The following is a 16479-nucleotide window of genomic DNA, read 5'->3' as shown; positions in this document are numbered from 1 at the left end:
ACAGAGCATGGGACTATAGACGAAGGGGGCACCAAGTGCAGCTCAAGGGAGCCCCAGAAGGGCACACACTATAATGCAGATTTGCATCTTTCAAGCAAACATCTACCCTCTTCCCCTGGCCCCTACCCTCCATTTCCCAGCGACTGAGAGCAGAACCTGCTTCTCCCCTGTATCAGAGGCTGTGACCGAGAAGCTGGAACCATGGAAATTTCCACTCCCGTGTGCTGTTGTCCCAATACTACAGAACTGTTCAAAACATTGATTTTAACCTCAGCCTCTTAGCTGCCAGCCACGGGCAGAGCAGGCCAAGAAATGCCAGCCCTGCAGCTCACGCTGTACACGTGACAGTTCGAGAGAAGCTATGGGAGAGAGAAGAGGGGGGATAAACAAGGAGAGTTAGTGAAAGGCAGCATGAGAGAGAAGAGAAGCTGACTACGGCCAGAACTAACTGTTTGCTTATTAACACACATTGACCCAGCTCCTTCCCTCCCAGAAGGAACCCCCTGTGTTCCAATGTGGATTATAGCAGTCAGAATCACATCCCTGTGCTCAACTGAAGCTGCCACAGGTTGCTGCTCAACAGGGCACAGCAGCTCTGCACAACAGTTTGGGACACGCAGGGAGGAACACTGCAGCCATTTACATCTTCAAGGGGGATTTAGGGTCGCCGAAGGGAGTTTACTCTGACTGAAATGAAGCTGAGACACTGTGCTTAGCAATGCCCCTCCTCCCACCAGGGGCTGTGGAATCTTCAGTGATCACAAGCCCTTGTTTTTACATCTTATACAAACGTCCCCATCCTCCAGCCCATGGTCAACATGCTGGGCTGAGTACTGATGCCAAGGGAGAGTCCCACCTGCTGAGTCACCAGCACTGACTCCTGCAGCACTAGTGTTTCTTGAGGGCCCCCCAAATTCACATACTGAGAAGGCCCAACCTTGCAAGATACGAGAGGTGTGGCTGCTACCCTATGGATGTCCACTGATCTCACCCCATTCCCAGCTGTAGAATCATAAAATCATAGGGTTGGAAGGGACCTTAGGAGGTCATCTAGTCCAACCCCCTGCTCAAAGCAGGACCTAATCCCCAACTAAATCATCCCAGCCAGGGCTTTATCAAGCCTGACCTTAAAAACCTCTAAGGAAGGAGATTCCACCACCTCCCTAGGTAACCCATTCCAGTGCTTCACCACCCTCCTAGTGAAAAAGTTTTTCCTAATATCCAACCTAAACCTCCCCCACTGCAACTTGAGACCATTACTCCTTGTTCTGTCATCTGCCACCACTGAGAACAGTCTAGATCCATCCTCTTTGGAACCCCCTTTCAGGTAGTTGAAAGCAGCTATCAAATCCCCCCTCATTCTTCTCTTCTGCAGACTAAATAATCCCAGTTCCCTCAGCCTCTCCTCATAAGTCATGTGCTCCAGCCCCCTAATCATTTTTGTTGCCCTCCGCTGGACTCTTTCCAATTTTTCCACATCCTTCTTGTAGTGTGGGGCCCATAACTGGACACAGTACTCCAGATGAGGCCTCACCAATGTCGCGTAGAGGGGAATTATCACGTCCCTCGATCTGCTGGCAATGCCCCTACTTATACAGCCCAGAATGCCGTTAGCCTTCTTGGCAACAAGGGCACACTGTTGACTCATATCCAGCTTCTTGTCCACTGTAACCCCTAGGTCCTTTTCTGCAGAACTGCTTCCTAGCCATTCAGTCCCTAGTCTGTAACAGTGCATGGGATTCTTCCGTCCTAAGTGCAGGACTCTGCACTTGTCCTTGTTGAACCTCATCAGATTTCTTTTGGCCCAATCCTCTAATTTGTCTAGGTCCCTCTGTATCCTATCCCTAGCCTCCAGCGTACCTACCACTCCTCCCAGTTTAGCGTCATCTGCAAACTTGCTGAGGGTGCAGTCCACACCATCCTCCATATCATTAATAAAGATATTGAACAAAACCGGTCACAGGACCGACCCTTGGGGCACTCTGCTTGATACCGGCTGCCAATTAGACATGGAGCCATTGATCACTACCCATTGAGCCCGACGATCTAGCCAGCTTTCTATCCACCTTACAGTCCATTCATCCAGCCCATACCTCTAACTTGCTGGCAAGAATACTGTGGGAGACCGTATCAAAAGCTTTGCTAAAGTTAAGAAATAACACGTCCACTGCTTTCCCCTCATCCACAGAGCCATGTACTGCCAGTGTTTTCCATGTTATACTAGCCCAGGATGAAATTACAAAGATAACCCATAGAGTAACTCCGAGACCAGTTCAGCTTCTCTCTGGAGCAAAACAAGGGCCAAGTTCATCCCTGGTGCAACTCCATTGATATCCTACTTTAACTCCACTGTGTCAGTGGAGTTTATACTCAGGATGAACTTGACCCGATGTGTCAAGAACAGATTTAGACTGAAACTCTGTGAACCCGTTGGGCAACGCTGAGAAGGGATATGATCGTATAAAGAGTGACCATGAGCAGGTTGAAGAGAAAGAGGATATGGGAGAAAAGAGCAGTTGTGTTGTAACCAAAAGGAGAGAGAGAGAGAAGAGAACAGAAACAGGTAGAGGATGTGAGAAGAGAATGATCAGAGAATGAGTAGGACCGGGGGCAGGAGAAAGAGCAGTGAAGACGAGGTCTGTTGGCAGAGAGCCAATTCTTACCTCATTTACCCCTGTGGAACCCCTCACTGAAGTCAGTGAGACTGCATAGGTGTGGGGACAACATTTGGGTCAGAGTGCAGGAAAGACAGGGAGGATCTAAATAAGACAGGATGCCAGAGTATCCTCTCAGGCACACCTGTGTGAATCCAAAGGAACTCCACTGACCTCAGTGAAGTTACTGTAAATTAACAGAACAGTAATCAAGAGCAGAATTTGACCCATGTTGTTCTCCTGGGTGCTGTCCAGTTTAAAGTGTTGTGAAAACCCTGAGATGTATAAACTAGGAAGTGCCTGGAAGGGCTGAGAGTCATGGTTGGGGGATTGTAACTCCCAGAGGAGTCAGAGAAACACAAGCCTTTCACTTACTCCCAGAACTCGATGACAGGGGAGGTGGCGTTTTCGGTCGTCACATTTAGAGAGGCATTTGCCTTCTGGAATTCCACGCAGTTCTCTGCAGGACAGGCCCAGGGAGAAAGAACATAAACAGATACAACTGGAATAGCAGAGCCCCTGGGAAACGCTCAGGGGTGAAAGTAACTTAAAGGACTTACTGGTACGCAGGGTGGCCGGGCTCCTGGGCAAGGGGGGGGTGCAGCTCTGGGCCCCTGGAAGTTGCAGGGCCTCGGGCAGAAGGGGCGGGGCTGGGGCCAGACTCCCGCAGCCAGCCCTTCAGCACTGCACAGCCTGCGCCACCCAGGGCTCTGGCAGTGATTTAAAGGGCCCAGGGCTCCAGCCACTGCCAGGAGCCCCGGGCCCTTTTAAATCGCCAGGCCCTGGGGCAGCTGCCCCTTTTGCGTTCCCCCCCCCCATCAGCGGCCCTGCCGGTACAGTGCTTAAAGCGCTGCTGCAGCAGCACTTTAACATCGGTGTCCACTTTCTTACCGGTATGCCGTACCGGCCCACTTTCACCTCTGGAAATGCTGCAGATCCCCTTTCCATCCAGCAGCATAATGTTCAAAGGGAGAAAAATATTCTAAAATCCCTATTCTTGCTCAGAACAAGAGGTCCTTCCAGGGCAGGGTTGGGGTCCCATTTGCAAAGCAGTGCTGGGGAGAAACCAAGGACTGTATGATCATAAAGGTTAAATTCCCCTTTTCCCTCCAAGGGGAGGGGTGGGCCTCCCGAGTAGGAACGGGCTCCCGTTATTGAAGCAGAGCACAAAAAGCAGAGGGCTGAATATAGACTGAATTTCCCTCCCGTCCCCACAGCTGCCAGGAGAGGGGAGCCCCCTCCAGGACTGAGATCTGTTGTTGGAGCAGCATGGGGGAGCCTGCATAACACACCAACTGGTTTACTGCTCTGATCAGGCATAGTGAAAGGCTGAAGTCAATGGGAGCTGTGGGCGGCTGGCACTTTAGGACATTTTCTAGAAGAGATCCAGCTTATCAAATGAAATTGAGCCTCTTCTCCTCTACCATCAGCAGGACTGATGTTGTGTCAGGTAATATGGCAATAAACCAGGCCTCTTCGCCACTCGCACTGGCCTTGGTCCCCCCCCCCCACAGCAGGCTGGATGTTGCTTTTTCAGGTTAGATGGTATTTGCTGGTGGCAGATTTTTCCCAGCAAACTGATGGGGAGTTGGAGGAGGAGATGAGATAGAGGGGAATTCAGGGTTACCCGTGTTCCATTCGTGGTCACAGCTGCCCCAGGGAAGGTCTATGGTGAACGAACTGAAGAGGTAAAACAAGGCCCAGGCCAGGACGATAATGTAATAGAAATTCAGGAGTACGACGATCACCTGGGAAGCATAACCAATTCCTGCAGAGAGAAGGGCCTCAGTGTTGATAAACAAGGAGAGGAACATGAGCTGGAACAATCTTAGGACCAGAGCCTGCCACAGCACCCTGCTTCTCCCAGCACTCCAAACCCACCTCTGTTTGTACTGCCCACTGCTCCGGTTCTCTCCCCCTTTTGCCCACCTCCTCGACTCTTATTTTGGGGTTCCCATGCTGCAATGTGAATATTGGCATGGCGACTATCCACCCATCACCGTCTTCCCAGTGATATCCAGACTACCTTCTGCTGCCTCACATTGTCATGGCAGCCAGTGGAAGCTTCCCTGGGAGACGGACTTCCATGTAAGGAAAGCGTTTGTGATCTGGGGGCTGCAACTTTCAGGGCAGTTGCCAACTGGTGTCAAGGTTTCCTCATGACCACTGCCCTACCCACGTTGCTAAGTGGCAGGAGAATCCTGGCTAGATAGTCTGTAGAGACTAATGAGTACAGCAGAGTCAGAATTACACTTTAATAGTCCCTGGAACCAAACTTTTACCAGCAGAGAAAAAAAAAAAAAAAAAAAAGGTCAAAGCTATGGAATAATATTTAAAACTGTCCTGGATGTCAACAACCTCCAAAGGCAAAGCACTGCACACATTGGGGTCTATAGGCCAGAGTCTCCTACACCTTCAATTCAGACACAGCTGCTGGGATGTCCATGGTTCAAGTAAACCAGTCTATTATGAGCTACTCCACTCAGGCCTCACTTTAGGGAATGATGCAGGAGCGTTTGCGGGGGGGGGGGGGGCGCGGGGGGGCGTGTTGCTTACAGGGACCCTGAGCAACATCTGCCAGCAGGCATCTCTGTAAGGAGCTCACAATAGGAGAATGGGTGCAGAGTTGTAGCTGTATAGGGTACTCCAAGCTATATCAGTTCCAGCCTCTGCAGTGTTTTCCTGAAATACTGCACCCTGTTAGTAAGGGATGATTCCTCTGGGAAAGGAAGCAGGCTTTACAGGTAACTCATTACTTCATCTGTAGGTAATGAAGAATGGGAGGTTTCCTGGTGCTTGAGGATCTATGAGTGGATTGAACAGTCCTCAGGGAGGCACTCTAGGAGCAGCCATGCCTGAGGAGATGTGAGCTGCTCTTTGTGTTTTCACTTACGTATTTGTTTGTTAATAAAGCCACGCCCCAGGAAGGGATGGAAGTTTGAACTTTGCACAGTATGTGGATTGTATTTGCACAGCAGGGTGAGCAGCCACCTACTAACGTAAAGAAACAGAAATTTACCCCACTGGTCCATCTAGCCAAGTGGCCTCATATACTCTGGCAACCCTCAATTCATTCTGTAGCTATCTCCCTGGCTTTCCACACCACCTGGTGTTATGGACAGAACACCTTGCAGCCATTTCAGGGAAGTTGGAACATGAAGGTTTTTTATTGAATTAAATATGGAAGTGAGAAATGTCTCTCCTGTCATTCAGTTCAATATTACACTCAGTTTTGATTTTGCTCAACCTCACATTTTTAGTTTTCAATGTGCTAAAGTTTTTATTTGAGCAGCAAACTACCAGGTCTGTAGAAGTTGTCAGGGGAGAAGCTGGAGGGTTTTGGCAGATGGATAGGAGACAGTTGAGACTTTTGGTAACTAAGAAAGCATTGGAAGTGTTTGGGATTCAGGGATAAACACCCCATTGGATGATTATGCTAAAATGATGTCATAGTTGGGTTTGAGAATTAACACCACATTAAGAAGACACCTCTAAGAGCTATTGTTTCAGGCTGTCTACAAACTCAGGAAGATGACACGGCATCAGTTTAAATGTGAGTTCATATATTTTAGGTTTTCTTTGCAATTATAAGGGTTACAGCAGTTTGAATTATTTAAATAAAGTTTAGATCCAGAAGCACAATTCTGCCTGTGGGCAAATTCCATAGCCAGAGCTCACACCTCAGTGCAGGAGGTGAAGAGAGCCAGTGATGTGATTTGACAAGGACAGCAAACATGACCAGAGTGATGGGAAAGGCAAGAGTTTTTTTTCAGCACCATTTTGGATGAACAACAGGGGAGTGAGGGGAAAGTCGAGGAGACTTTTATGGCAGGCTCTCACCTTCCTCTAAAGCATCACCACATATTGATGGTGAGAGAGCAGCAGAATACCAGATGAGGTACATCATGAACTGATCTGAGAGGGTAAACACAATTCTTCATGGTAACACCACAGCCACTTTCAGAGAATTTCTCAGAGAACAGCATGGGTATAGTGGGAGGGTCTCTTTTAAGAGGGATAGACGTCCCAGCTGTAGTTCCTGACCCTTGCACTACATTTCCCCTCATCCCCCCTCCAAAAAAGGGTTGCGCTCTGAGGTTTACTCACCTTCAAAGAGAGGGCAGAGCTTCCGCCAGGCAGTGATCCCTCCCTGGCTGGTGTACTGCCCTAGCGCTGTCTCCAGAAAGAACACTGGGATCCCACAGGTGAAGAGGAAGATGAGGTAGGGGATAAAGAAAGCACCTGGCAGATTTAAGCATTGTACATGGAAAAGAAAACATGTTAGACCATTGACCAACTTAGGCCTGGACTGAAAAATTCCCCCAGGACAAAGAATGCTCTAAGAAGGGTCCCTGAGAAAGGAGACACGGATGGCAATATGGGCTGTAGAGAACAGAGAAGGGAAGGGCCTGGATGCAAGGGGCCTGGGAGACACAGCAAAGAAAAAAATCCCTATCAATTTATCAAGGAAATTGTGCTAGCAATAACCCAGTTCAAACACAATTACTGCTTGCATAGTTTCAACCATACTGTGAATGAGGCATTAAAACCTGATGGGGTATAAAGACAAACCTGCCAGTTGCCTCGGAAAATTAAAATCTGCATCTGTGGCAGAGAGACCAGATCGCATTACACAAGTCTTGTTATTACTTCAGTTGTAAGCTCTCCTGGGCAGGGTCAATGTCTTTACATGTATTTGCACAGGCCTGCGTGGCCTATGTTCTTGCAAATTTTGGCATGAGTCTCATGATAGTTTCTTAAAGCCTCAGCTCCTGGAGTCATGTAATTCCATGAGAATCTCAGATTCATCTTTTTATAAATGTTTCTAGCTCCGAGGGTGGGGAGAAAAGCTGAAACACAAACCCTAAAGGCTCAAAAACCAGAAGGCAAATACAAAGGAACTCCAGACACACACACACACACACACACTTACACTTTTTAAGAAATCTCAGCATTTTTTGGAGGCTGATTTATGATTTTTGAATGCTTGGAGTTGGTAATACTCAGAATGCTAACGTACAAGTATTGGATAAACTCAGCCTGCTCCCACCATTCCACCCAATTTGAGTTTTTGTTCATCTTATTCCCTAGCAGTTATTAAGAGGCAGACGCACAACTGAAAGGAAAGTAGTACAGAAAGGCATTTCACTCACATTGGGAGCCCGGTCCTGCTGCTACTGGAGTCCATGGCAAATTTCCCATTAACTACAGTGGGAGTGAGAGGCTCAGGGAACATCAGAAGACTAAGAAATGAATCAGGTCTATGATTACTCCATGCTGGGGTAATACTTGCAGTTGATTCTTCCGCTATACAACTGCAGGGAAAGGTCCCAGAGCTAGTCTATCCTCCCTGCTTTATTAATGCATCATCAAGGTTGATCAATTAATATTACAAAAATAATGGGAAATATAAACTTTAAGATGCCTGCATCAATAAACTTAGCCACATTGCATATCTTGTCTATTTCATGGGCACATTTAACAGTGAACCCAGAAATGCCTCCTTCCTTTTGCCTCCTTTCCCTCTTCTTGAGACGTTTTTGAACCATGGCCCATTATAGTACATGCTTGTAGGCCAGTCTAGAGTTTAATATATGTAGCAGAAATAAATGGGCGATGAGTAGACTCGTGTGGATCAGATGCTAGCAAGTCACCTGGCAGACTCTGAGAGGTCTGCAGAGTCCAAAGTGACACTGTACGGTTGAGAAATTCCACACTTTTCCAACAAAACGAATGAAAATCCCACAGTAATTACTGAGCAAAACCATGACTGGACCAGGCCCAGGGTCTGCACAGATTAGAACTAATGGGTCAGCCAGACGTCAAAGTGCAAGGAAGGCCCTGATCCTGCAAAGATTTACCTACATGTGTAACTTTACTTATGTGAATAGTCTCTATTGAAGTCCCTGGGACTATTCACATAAGTAAAGTTAGGCATATGCATAAATCTTCACAGGATTAGAGCCTAAGTCTGGGGAGGGGGAGGGGGGAGGATATTATGCAGAGCTGGTTCAAAGTTTTCTAATGCAATCTTGTCCAAAAATGCCCAATATTGAAAATTTTAATGGAATATTTTAAATCGAAAATTGTCATTAATCAGTTATTGTTTTCCATTTTCAAAGAAATTGTTATTTAAATATATCTCTACCCCGATATAACGTGACCCAATATAACATGAATTCAGATATAACGCGGTAAAACAGTGCTCCGGGGGGGCGGGGCTGCGTGCTCCGGCAGATCAAAGCAAGTTCAATATAACACGGTTTCACCTATAACACGGTAAGATTTTTTGGCTCCCGAGGACAGCGTTATATCGGGGTAGAGGTGTACTGTATTTTGATTTAAAACACAAACATGTCTTGTGTCTAAGCTGACCAAAAACCTTTTTGAAAAATATTCCAAAAATTGAAAACATGGGAAATAACAAAACTTGATTCACATTTTCAATTAAAATGTCACAAAAAAAATGAAACCAGTTACAATTGGTGTATGTAATTCGTTATTTGTCAATCAGCTCTAATCTTGCATGGTTTTATTTTATTTTAACAGCTTTTCACTTGTTAGTGCAACTTGCAGTGCCAGAATGCTGGGGAGGAGTGTGGGGGATGAGAGAGTTACTTTTTGCCTAGACACAAAAGTTGTACCACTTTAACTACACTGGTATAGTTATACAGGCAAGTCGCATCTTAGGCGCATTTAACATGCGCGAATTCAGCTTTGTGCGGTCGGCAAAAATGGGGAAAAAAAAGAAAAACAACAATATAAAAACTGCATCTGTAGTGCGGGCGATTCTGCCCGCCATTGAACTCAATGAGTGTTTCACTATACGCCGTTTTCCCTTTATGCGCTAACCGCGGAACGGAACCCCCGCGTAAGATGAGACTTGCCTGTACCAGTACATCTGCCTAGTGTGGACAGAGTTATACCAGTATAAAGGTGCTTATATTGATATAGTTCATTCCTGTATAGTTTATTCCCCTTCTCTCATAGGAATAGTCTATAGGGCACCTCATTTGTGCTGATACAATTGCGTCCACACTAGGCTTGTACTTGTATAACCAGATTGGTACCAAAAAAATCACACCCCTAGCCACCTGTGTGTAGACCAGGCCTTAATCGTCTTCCCAGAGTTGCTAGGTAACAGCATCCTCCCCACTCACAGTAAGTTGATCCACCAAAAGTTCTGAAGATGCAATACTGCTATCTTGCGTTTTATTGGTTCAGGCGGTCATCACTCAGTGTCCTGTTGGGGGAATTGTCCGGGTGGGTGGAGTTCTGGAACAAGCCTAGAAGCTTTGCTTCTCTCTCCTACCCATATAGTTGAATTAAGCTTCTTAACAAAATCTCTTGTTTTTCAAATCTGCTGCTACTCCAGTAGTTACTCCCACACCACCACATACCCCACCTGCGAGCCAGCTGGCATCCTGCTGACACAAGAGTGGGAACAGTTTTAGGGAAATTAATTTTTTGGCCAGAAAAGTTTTCTAAAGACATCTTTGGGTGAGCTGCAGGAGCATCACAGTTCCTCAGTGTGTATCCAAGTAGGATTCTGGAGTGATCCCATGGCACACACCGAAGGTGCTCCAGTTTACATCACATCAGCATTGGCTTGAGAATGGATCTGGCTGACATCCATTTTACCTAAAGAAGTAATTTATGCTGAATGAAATGGGTGAACTTGCTCAGGAAAACTCAAGAGCTGTTTCTCTGCCTGGTTCTCCTACTTTAACGGGCTCTTTCAAGGCTTAACACCGTTCCTGTGCACTAATTGCTGCTGTTATTAAACTCCTTCCTCCATCCCCAGGCCAGGCCAATATTGTAACTGTGAGAAATTGCAAATTATAGTGAACTTCTTTCAGCCCTGAATTAGCAAAGCTGCTGCGTCTGCTTTCTACTTGGTCCTGGCACTCTGCCATTGCGATTGAAGTCTGCCCAGGCTAGTGCAGAAGTAGACTGGTCCTTCTATAGAGGCACTGGGCTATGACACAGACAGGCACTGCTTTATTGACTGAATGGGAGCCCATAGGTGATGCTTTAACCTCCTTCAACAGAAAGGAGTTAAGCCTTTCAGCTAGTCAGATGCTGTTGCTTCAGAATTGCTCTCTCTTGTTTTTTAAAATTCAGTGCCTGAGCTAAAGCTGGCCTCTCCGGGTTGGGTTGCTATCTTCCCACACAAACTTTGAAAATAATCCACATGAATGTAATGTTAGTAAAAGGGGCTGGCTTGACAGCTCTGGAGGCAAATGTCCTCTCCTCACTCACAGAACAGGCTCACCCGGGGACAGCAACACCAGCCACCCCACACTGTCCCCATCCCCAGGAAGGTTCAGCCCTGAGGCAGAGAGGCCACCTCCAGGAACAAGAGGGGAGACCAGTCTTCATGGCCTATTCACAGTCCTTGACCTCTCTTGAGAATGCCCTCAAGGCTGTTGGTGCCACGTGGAGGGGGGTGTCCTTCTGAGGGGGACCTCTGTCCAGTAGGAAAAGTATTGCAGCCTCCCTCACTTATTTCACACAGGCTACCAAATGACCTCCCCACCTAGCAACAATAGTTGTCTTACTTGGGCTTCATCCACTTGGACCCTGAGCTCTGGCCCTCCCTCTTCCTCAGGATCTCTGGCTATCTCTAGTTCAGGGGTTCTCAAACTTTATTGCACCATGACCCCTTTTTGACAACAAAAATTACTTCATGACCCCCGGAGGGGGACCAAAGCCTGAGCCCGCGTGAGTCCCGCCGCCCCTGGCTGGGGGTCCAAAGCCGAAGCACCACCACCCTGGATGTGGGGAGCAGGGGGGCAAAGCCGAAGCCCAAGGGCTTCAGCCTCAGGTGGGGGGCCTGTAAACTGAGCCCTGCCACCCAGGGCTGAAGCCCTCAGCCCTGGGTGGTGGGACTCAGGCTACAGCTTCGGCCCCAGGCAGTGGGAGTCGGGCTTTGGCCCTGGGCTCAGAAAATGTAATGCCATCCCTGACAACCCCATTAAAACGGGGTCGCAACCCACTTTGATGTCCCGACTCACAGTTTGAGAAACGCTTCTCTAGTTTGTCCATTAGCAAGATGGCTTCCAATAAACCTAAAGTTTTGTTCATTTTGTAATCCTACCTCAGACTCCCCTTCTACCGCATGGATCATAAAATGACTCACAATCAAGTCTGCACATGTGTGAATGCCAAGTGGCTATTTCCTAGAGCGTACAACCCAAAGCTAGGGCAGGCTCGCCTCTGCCTGACCTCCAGCTGACACATCTTTGCTTTGTCTTTGTGTGAGGCATAGGGGCTGTTGCAATTTAGCCTTCAATGCCAGTCAATTACAGGGCTTCCTGCTTTGAGACTAGGAGTGCTGGAACAATTTGTATAGTGGGGGTTCTGAGAGCCATTGAACAAAACTGTAAACCCTGAATATGATGGAAACCACTTCAAGCCAGGGGGTGCGGCAGCACCCTCAGCATCCCTAGTTCCAGCACCTATGCTTGAGACACCACTCCATTGCACACCTCAGGCATGAGGATGCAAGGGTCCCACACACATACCTGGGACACCTCTTCTATCACTTCCCTGTCTCACTTCCAAGCGAAGCCTAGTCCCACCCTTAGCGCCTTCCCACACTGATTTCCTGTGGCATTTTCACACTTGGCTTGACAAACAGCCTTCACCATTCTTTTCTCTTGGAACCTCCATGTGTAACTTGTGCCTTGCAGGGGGTTACGGTGAAAGTGCAGTACACTGGACCCTTTCAGATATCTGGTAGCACGCTATTTGTATCACAAGCTCACAGGAAAGACGCGCAAGGAGTCTGAAAATGAAGCCCTATAGGCCCTGTCATAGGCTCACAGACATCTAGTAGTAAAGGAGGATGCTTTGTTAGGTCTGGCAGTCTCTTATCCTCCTTGTGGCCCAGCCAATAGTGGGCATCACACACACACACACACACACACACACACAATTACATGACCATTTTTTTTTGCCTGCACAGACTGGAAAATACATGTCACAACCATGATAAGGAACTATAATTGAGACTGGTTACATATCAGATGTAAAACACAGGGACCTCTGATGTAGTTACAGCGGTGGGGGATGGGGGTAGGATTGCCGCTACACAGACAGTTGAAGAGTGGTATAATGTAGTGGAGCAAGGACATTTCACAACTGCTCAGGCCTGAGGCCCTAGGGACATGACAACAGTCAGAGGGAGCAGTTACAACAGAGCCAATCTGTTACAGGTTTCCATTTTGTACTTCAAGAGAGGCCTCTTAATTGTATCTCCAAAACAGGCTCAAGTCTTAGTTCAATTTTCCCAGTTTGAATCTCATTTTATCCTGCCCCAGGCACAGGCTAGGTCAAATCCTGAAGCCCTTACAGAGTTTTTAATCTAGTGAAGCCAGGGGGAGTTTGAGCCCGACAAAGGACTCTGAGGTCTGGCTTTGTAATTCTAGCCTCCCTCTGTTCCTTTGTATTATTGCTTTGTTCTCACAAATAAGATTCCAACCAAGCACAAGACCAGAGGTGGTGTGTACGTGGGGGTGACACACAGGGAGAGAGGAGAGAAGCACACCCACGCACACCCACACAGACATGCTTCCCCCATATTTCTCCATCAGAGAGGCCAACGTCCCTAGCGAGGGTTTAACCCCTTCCAGGGGGGCACAACCTAAGCCCAGTCAGAGTGAAAAAGAAGGAACAGTTATTTTTTCATGTTGGACTTGGGTATTGGATACTGAACTCTAAATATTCAAAAGATTATTCTTTGTTTGCAAAGTGGAAATGAGCCAAAAAGAAAGGAAAAGTAACAGGCTGCCCTGTTTCACGTAATTCAAATAGATAATTTCTCAGCTACCCCCCATTTCACTTTCCTCTTCCCCAATAGAGGCTGTTTGGCAACCACCTCCTCACTTTACAAAAAAGAGTCACCATATGAATCATTCTTTTTCTAACCTTGGGGGAAGGCAGTTAATGGTCCCAAGTGCAAAATATCCAGTTCAAGTGCAGGTCCAAAATTTTTTTTTGAAAAATAAGATATTAATTTCTGGTCGATGCAAAAGAAAAATATTTCAAACATGTTTAGTGAACCAAACCATCAAAAAAGTTTCATTTTGATTTTGATGTTTTTAAAAGTTCCATTTTTTTAAATATAATTGAGGGATGCTGTGAAACAAAATGTCCTTCCAAAATGAAACATTTTGTTTTGGAAATGCTGAAACAAACCATTTTGACATTTCCAGGGTTTTTTCCCCCTGATTGAAACAATTTATGAAAATCAACCTGAATTCACAAATTGTTTTGGTTAAACAATCTGCATTTTCTGTTGAAAAATATTGCACAAATAATTTCACACAGCTTCTGTCCCCAGATGCCAGATTCTGTTACAGATTTCAACCCCACCCCAGCCTGTGCGTGTTTGGATCCATAGTTCTGGGTCTGGCTCACCTCTAGCGCTGATGAAATTTGGGAAGTCCATCTCTCTATATCCTGAACTATCTGACCAAAAACTGGGTTCTCTCTGATAAGACAGCTTCACAAAGGTTCTACACCACCCAAAACCGTCCCTTTCCTCTCAGGACCCTAGCACTTGATAACCATTACCACATCTTGGTTCACTAACAAACACCAGCAACAGGGGCAGGAAGGTGGCTCTGCGAGCTGCTTTTCCCATTCCAGCAGGGACCAGTCTTCACATTATCCTTAAGTACTTCCAGGGGCTGTGCAGGGAGCCCATGGGAACAGTACGGTGAATGAAAGCAGAAACCATGCAGCTAGTGACCTAGATACGTTCAAGATTAAAAATGAAAAACAAGAAAAATCCTCCCTTCTAATCCCCCCTCAAAAATAAAACAACATTCTCAAGCACCAGGTGAAAAGCAGCAAATACCAAGTGAAAGCCAATGTGAAAGTAGCTAACTGGCTAATCCTTTTCATGCCAATGGCATGAGAAAGTGGTTTAGTTAGACCCAGGAGACTTTTCCAAGTGAAATCCAGAAGATTTCAGTGCAAGATCCCCATGCCACTCACTTTGCCAACTGAGAACATCCGGAGAGTCTGATTAGCAAATCACCAAACACAAACGGGGGTAATCCCTGCTCCACACGTTGGAGAAGTTCTCCACAGAAAACACAGAAATATCTCTGACCTCTAGCAGGACTTGGGGGAAGGGGAGAGGATTTAAATTTTTCTTTAAGAAAAAAGTCTAACAGCAAAACCTAAAACCAACAATCCACCCACAAAGCGAATTTGCTGCACTGGGGAATTCCCCATAGAGAAGATGCATGGAAATACCCCCCACAGGCTCATGTATCCATTACTAATTATTACCTGCATAGCCCCAGGGTGCTTGGAAGGCAGGCGTCTCGCACACACAAAGATGCACACTCCATCTCCCACCTACATCACACTGTGTCAGACACGTTACACACGTACATAAGTGTGCACACATCTCACGTACACACGATCGCAGTCAGACAAGATGATTCTGCAGGGAAAGGAAGCAACGCTGGGGTTCTTCACAGACGCCAGAGGGGAGACTGAATATTACCTCAGCTCTTTTCCCCATAAAGCACGTCTCACAGACACTGCTGTCTCTGCGCTTGCACTCACCCCAATGTCTCTCCTGGAGACGGTGTACCACTCGTGTTAGCACCCATTGACTAGCAATACATACCAGAAGAGAAGCAGATGATAGGATAGAGCAGGGGTTGGCAACCTTTCAGAAGTGGTGTGCCAAGTCTCCATTTATTCACTCTAATTTAAGGTTTTGCATGCCAGTAATACATTTTAATGTTTTTAGAAGGTCTCTTTCTAGAAGTCTATAATACATAACTAAACTATTGTTGTATGTAAAGTAAATAAGGTTTTTAAAATGTTTAAGAAGCTTCATTTAAAATTAAATTAAAATGCAGAGCCCCCCAGACCGGTGGCCAGGACCCGGGCAGTGTGAGTGCCACTGAAAATCAGCTCGTATGCCGCCTTCGGCACAAGTGCCATAGGTTGCCTACCCCTGGGATAGAGAAACTAGGCCTGAATCCCCTCAGTAATGCTGCATGCCTGGCACCTCTGGAAAACTGCTGCCCTCGGGGTGCACAGGCATTTACACCTCTACCCCAATATAACATGACCCGATATAACACGAATTCGGATATAACGCGGTAAAGCAGCGCTCCGGGGGGGTGGGGCTGTGCACTCCGGCGGATCAAAGCAAGTTTGATATAATGCAGTTTCACCTATAATGCAGTAAGATTTTCTGGCTCCCGAGGACAGTGTTATATCAGGGTAGAGGTGTAGTTATTAAATGTTCACCTTCATGGCAGACAGGTCCTTCACGTACAATGATTTAATACATACATGTTACAGGATCCCATCCCTGCCACACACACAATGAGTACGACAGGCATCCCTGCAGGGCCAGACGGACATGCTGGGTACCCTCCAGGATGTGTTTACTACACCAGTGGTTCTCAAGCAGGGGTCTGGGCCCCCTGAGGGGCCGCAAGCAGGTTTCAGGGTGTTCACCAAGCATGACCAGCATTAGACTTGCTAGGGTGCAGGGCAAAATGCCAAAGCCCCACTGCACAGGACCTGAGCCCTGCCATGCAGGGCTGAAGCCTGAGCAATGTAGCTTTGTGGGGCCCCCTGTGATGTGGGGCCCTGGGCAATTGCCCTGCTTGCTACCCCTAGCACTGGCTCTAGTTTTATATGCAGAAAAAGTTGTTGTGGCACTGGTGGGCATGGAGTTTTTTCAGCATATTGGGGGGGGCTCAGAAAGAAAAAGGTTGAGAACCCCTGTACTACACCAGGAGTCCTTAACTCATTGGGAGTTTCCAGGAAATACGCAGAT

General features: G+C 47.0%; 1 protein-coding gene across 2 annotated transcripts in view; it reads right to left on the bottom strand.

The window, feature by feature from the left end:
* Positions 1 to 16479, bottom strand: part of SLC6A13 (solute carrier family 6 member 13) — a 58437-nt gene that overhangs the window by 39232 nt on the left and 2726 nt on the right. For both annotated transcript variants that reach the window (XM_029912114.1, XM_024224496.1), the window contains exons 3-5: positions 6762 to 6896; positions 4282 to 4422; positions 3030 to 3114 (exon numbers count right to left, since the gene is read on the bottom strand). In XM_029912114.1, coding sequence (XP_029767974.1) covers positions 3030 to 3114; positions 4282 to 4422; positions 6762 to 6896 — 361 coding nt within the window. The remainder of the gene's footprint in view (positions 1 to 3029; positions 3115 to 4281; positions 4423 to 6761; positions 6897 to 16479) is intronic.

This window comes from Terrapene carolina, unplaced genomic scaffold, assembly GCF_002925995.2.
Source record: "Terrapene carolina triunguis isolate 2854851 unplaced genomic scaffold, T_m_triunguis-2.0 Scaffold190, whole genome shotgun sequence".
NCBI lineage: Eukaryota > Metazoa > Chordata > Testudines > Emydidae > Terrapene > Terrapene triunguis.
The sequence above is the reverse complement of the archived record's forward strand: the minus strand, read 5'-3'. Positions and strand labels throughout refer to the sequence as shown.